The sequence below is a fragment of the Mus caroli genome, chromosome 4 (assembly GCF_900094665.2).
Source record: "Mus caroli chromosome 4, CAROLI_EIJ_v1.1, whole genome shotgun sequence".
NCBI lineage: Eukaryota > Metazoa > Chordata > Mammalia > Rodentia > Muridae > Mus > Mus caroli.
This window is the reverse complement of record NC_034573.1, coordinates 100677852-100682998: the sequence shown is the minus strand read 5'-3', so window position 1 is coordinate 100682998 and position 5147 is coordinate 100677852. Positions and strand designations below refer to the sequence as shown.

The 5147-nt window shown below is 43.1% G+C and overlaps 2 protein-coding genes across 2 annotated transcripts in view; one reads left to right on the top strand and one right to left on the bottom strand.

The window, feature by feature from the left end:
• The window catches only part of Orc1 (origin recognition complex subunit 1), a 31315-nt gene extending 27021 nt beyond the window's left edge, over window positions 1–4294 (bottom strand). Inside the window, exon 1 of the mRNA XM_029476387.1 lies at window positions 4157–4294. The gene's annotated coding sequence lies outside the window, so the exon portion shown is untranslated. The remainder of the gene's footprint in view (window positions 1–4156) is intronic.
• A 105-nt stretch (window positions 4295–4399) lies between these two features.
• Prpf38a (pre-mRNA processing factor 38A) overlaps window positions 4400–5147 on the top strand; it is a 16457-nt gene continuing 15709 nt past the window's right edge. Inside the window, exon 1 of the mRNA XM_021161082.2 lies at window positions 4400–4752. Within this exon, the coding sequence (XP_021016741.1) occupies window positions 4623–4752 (130 nt within the window). The 5' untranslated portion in view covers window positions 4400–4622. The remainder of the gene's footprint in view (window positions 4753–5147) is intronic.

Genomic DNA, 5147 nt, shown 5'->3' with positions numbered 1-5147 from the left:
TAGTAAAATTGAGCTTTGATCAGGATTTGTCTTAGCTCCATTCTTTCTTCCGCCCCGTCTAGATNCNTCTCTTTTCAGCGAACTGCCATTCTCAGTTGAACCGTTCGTGTTGTGGACTGCGGGCAGGCCGCAACAGGTACTAATAAGAATATCAACCATACCAATCTTAGAATTAAGTAATTAGTACTAAGCTTTTAATCAAAATGTGATGCTTCTCTTATAGGGTTAACATTACTCTGAATTACTAATCAGAACAAAGTCTTGTTGGAAAAAAGAATTGTAAAAGCTGTAGAAATCCAAATTAAACAAATGGATTTCCTCAAATTCTATGGCATCGTATCTTATACAATGTTCAGAAACACTTGATCCCTAAAATTTCTCTGCTTTAAAAAAAAAGTATTTAGGGGCTGGTGAGATGGCTCAGTGGGTAAGAGCACCCGACTGCTCTTCTGAAGGTCCAGAGTTCAAATCCCAGCAACCACATGGTGGCTCACAACCATCCATAACGAGATCTGGCGCCCTCTTCTGGAGTGTCTGAAGACAGCTACAGTGTACTTACATACAATAAATAAATCTTTTTTTTAAAAAAAAGTATTTAAAAAACTCCAATAATGAAATGAAGACACTGGGTTACTAAGGGAGTCTGGCCCTGACCCCTTCTTCCTGTAAAAAAACAGCCTTCTCCTTTATTTATACTCTGAATGAAGTTTAGCGTAGCAAAAATCTCAGGAGTTGGGCAGGGAAAAGAGATACATGAGTGACAGCCATAAAACTTCAGCATTTGGGAGGCAGAGACAAATACATTTCTGTTGAGTTCCGGTCCAGCCCTGTCTACATGGCAAATTCCAGGTTAGCTAGGACTACACATAGCAAGACCTTGACTCAAAAACAACAAACAAACCAACAGGTGCAAATGATCATGCTATGATTGTGTAGAGTATAATTTGAACACATTCCCAATGTCACGAATGGGTACTGCTCTGGCAGCACTACTAACGTGAATCTTAATCAAATACAAGGTAGACCTAAACAAAGAGCTAAGAAGCCAGGCCTAGTGGCATAGGGCATAATCCCAATTATCCAGGATTCTGAGGTAGGAGGATCGCCAACTTCAAGGCCTGTCAGACTAAGTTCAAGGACAGCATGGGCAAATTAGATGCTATCTCAAAACGTGGAAAAGGGCTGGGGATATGGGTCAGGAGTTGTACTTGCAGCTCTAGGTTCAATCTCCAGTACTTGGGAGAAAAATAAAATTGAATTCATACTGTTCAATAATGTTCGGGTAAAAATTAGTGAAAGTGCTTGAATCTATACAAATGTTAAAAAAAATCCCAACACTTCCTTTCAACATATATTCTTTTTATTCACTGATGCAACACATAATTGTAAGAAATAAATCTTGTAAATTGCCCCAGCTTTCCACAATGAAAACAAATGTCTCTAAAATAAAAAGCACAGACTCAAGCAAATTGTAGTACTCAGTAAGTATTCATTTAAATAAAATGGAAATATCAACTGAATGACTTATTTGTAGCAAATTCCTATTTTCCATCAAAGCTTCTATAATCCTCAAATAATCTAACTTTAAGATAAATGGTGTTTAAAGGGCATTTAAAGTCATAAAGACACTAGGCATGATGGTGCTCAATCCCAGAAGTTGAGAAACAGAGGTAGGCAAATCTGAGTTCAAGTCCAGCCTGGTCTATATAGAGTTCTACGGCAGCCAGGGTGACACACTGAAACCCTCTCTCAAAATTAAAACAACAACAAAAACCTTATATAGTCATTTTTTGGAAACTAAAAAAACTTTCATACAAATTCTTGGATATATGCCCACTCTATGACTCGGTAATTCATATACCTATCAGAAAAGACATGAACCAAAATGTTCCCATTAGTAGTATAGAACAAAATTAATCAAATTATTAAAACTTGCACTGTTGTAGCTTGGGACTGTATTTTCCCAGAGGTCACTTGATAAAAGCCAGGCTGCTGTGTGATAGGCTTTTGGGAACTGATTGCCTCACAGAGTATCTGACCTCTTCAATGGATTAAAGGTTCATAAATTGATGGGCTATTTGGGAGATGATAGAAACTTTGAAATCTCTTAAAATCAAGGAAACAGGCGTTAGAGAGATGGCCCAATGGTAAGAGTACCTGTTGCTCTTGTAGAGAACCTGAGCACCCACATAGCAGCTTAAAACCACCTTTAACTATAGTTCCAAGGAATAGGACACCTTCTTCTGGCCTCTGAAGACACCAGGCACATACTTCATATATAGACACATACATGACTTAGGTAAAAGGAGTAGATCCTTAGGGACAAGCCTTTGGGGTGCCCTTATCTTGTCCTGACATGACCCTAGACAGAAATATCTGAAATTGTAAGCCAAAGTAAATCTACCTTCCTTTTTAGTTTTTTTTTTTCAAGTACTTTGTCATAGCAACAGAAAGCTGGCAAACACATGCACACAAAATGTAGGATTCCTCACAAAATGAAAAGATGACAAGTTAGATGCCTACAGGACAAAAGGCCTGCTACCTGCTGTCCTTAGGACTTCTTTTCAGAACTCCTAATTATTCGTAAAATTTCCACTGAGGAATGACACGCATATAGAAGCATGTTGAAGTGCGAATACACAGCTCAACCAACTACTCTTCCACACCCCCCCACTCTCCCCCTCCATCAGCAAAAATAGTGAATGGACTGGGGAGCCAGGAGGATTGGTTTGGCAAAGAGAAGAGTTTGACTTCTAGAGATATCCAATGGAAGGATACCACAAGTCTGAGCCCAGTACAGGAACCATACTCAATGCAAAAACATAAAAGGAACCTTAGTAAAAGTTAAGCCCAAACTCTTGACACACATATCTCACTTAAATCTTTAAAGTAATTCCAGAACAATGTATGTAGATTCATAGAAGATGCTGGATAATAAATATTTGCTAATGAAAGGGAGATGTTATCTTTGTACGAGTTAAGTCTGAACAGTCAGATACCAATAAACTACCTTACCTTATGTATCATCGCATCACCTGTGAAAATAAGACAGCATTTACTTCTGGCAGCTTATAATATATAGTAAGTTAGGCTTCCCAATCACAGAGTGGCAGGTCCACCAGACCCATTTCCTAATCCACAAAATAGAAAAATAGTATCTCTTTTTATTCAACCAATATTATTTGAGGCCTGTGTACTAAGCACTGTTCTAAGATAATCAGACTAAGAGAAAAATACGGTATGATAAACCAATGTCCATCCTACTGTAGCCAACTATTGAAACAATGGATTCCAAGAAGCTTTTTTGACTTGTCCCCAGAACTTCATCCTGAAGCCAGAGGAACAACTTGTCTTCAGGGAGGATTAGCAACAACAGTCTGGAGGAGCCTCTTTGGAAAGGGGGCTGAGATGTGTGTCTACAGAAATGTGTTCAAGGACAAACAGGGCTACAGAGAGAAACTCTGTTTTGAACCCCCTCCCGCACCTTCCCCAATCTAATTCTGAAGAAGCAGGGTGTGGTGCACGCCATTAATTCTACAGCCAGAGGCAGTCTCTAAGTTCGAGGCCAGCCTGGTTCCAAGCAAGCTACAGGACAACCGGCTCTACACAGAAATGTCTAAAAACCATTACAGTAGAAAATAGTTACGATTATTCGACTTCAATGGAAAACTAAAAAGACCTCGTGACAGGAATCTCACAGCTCAAAGCTTAGAACTCCCAATTTCTCCGATTGTTACGAGAAGGCTAGACCCAAGAAAGTAGAATACGAGCCATTAGATGTTCTCTCCAGTGACTGGAGATGAAAGCTCACTTAAGGGCAAGCCATGTGGACAGGAGACGCCAAAGTCCCAGAAAGTGACCTAGAGAAAGTCTGTCTCTGGGCGGAATCACCAGTAAAGCGGAGAGCAACACCAGCTCCGCGGTTCCAGAGGAAGGGTTGCGAGTGCTTTTCAGAAGCAGTGCACGCGGAGAGCCAAAGCCTTAGGCTCCCCCCGAGGGCCGGCGCCACCCGCTTCTCCGAGGTCTCCTTCAGTGCAGGAAGTGTTCCCGGAGCTCCGGGGAGGCGAGGAGAAGGTTTACAGGCTCGCGAGCGGTGCGGGCACCGACGGCCCTAGGTGCGCGTGTGTGTAGTCCGTGGACAACGACCCGCACTCACCTCGCCGACGCTTTGCAGTCCAGGCACTGGAGTAGCTGGGGGACGCTCGCTTGTCCAGGTCGGGCTCCTCCGGGAGACCACGGCTGCAACACGTAGTCCCAGCTCTCAGCTGACCAAGAATGGAAGGCTCCGGAGAAAACTTTTCGCGCCACTAACCGAAACCCCGCCCACAGTGTGATTCTGATTGGCGTTTCGAACACTCGCCACGCCCTCCTAGGGTTCATGACGTACTTCCGCCAATTTGCTTCGGCCCTCTCGGGTGCGGGGTGTGCGTAGTCCGGCGAAAGAGTTGTGAGCCACAGCTTCCGGTACAAAGCTGGTGGCTTTCCGCGGTCGCAAGGGATTCCTTGATGTTTCCCTAGCTTCCGGTAGTTCATCTTCTTCTTCTTCTTTTTTTTTTTTTAAATAAATACTGAATGTGACGTATTAAGCAAGCCGACGGAAATAGAATTGAAAGAGTTCTAAAATGGCGAACCGTACAGTGAAGGATGCCCACAGCATCCATGGCACCAACCCTCAGTATCTGGTGGAGAAGATCATCCGGACGCGAATCTATGAATCAAAGTACTGGAAAGAAGAGTGTTTTGGACTTACAGGTGAGCGACAGCGCGCAGCCCGCGTCTCGGTTTACGGGTGGTTTCTTCTGTCTGAGTGAGGAAGGATGGACCCTTTGGGGGTGATACTGGAAGAGTATGTCAACTATTCATATAAACTGCTCTGTGCCTGGACTTGTACTAGACGGGACACAGACAAATCTGACACGATCTTTTTCTCTTTTCTCTTTTCCGTTTTCCGAGACAGGGTTTCTCTGTAATAGCCCTGGCTGTCCTGGAACTCGCTTTGTAGAACTGCTGGCATCGAACTGCCTGTGTCTCCCGAGTGCTGGAATTAAAGGAATACACCAGCACCGGCAGGGCTGACCGATCTTTCTTTCTTTCTTTCTTTCTTTTTTTTTTTTGGGGGGGGGGGTCCGAGACAGGGTTTCTCTGTA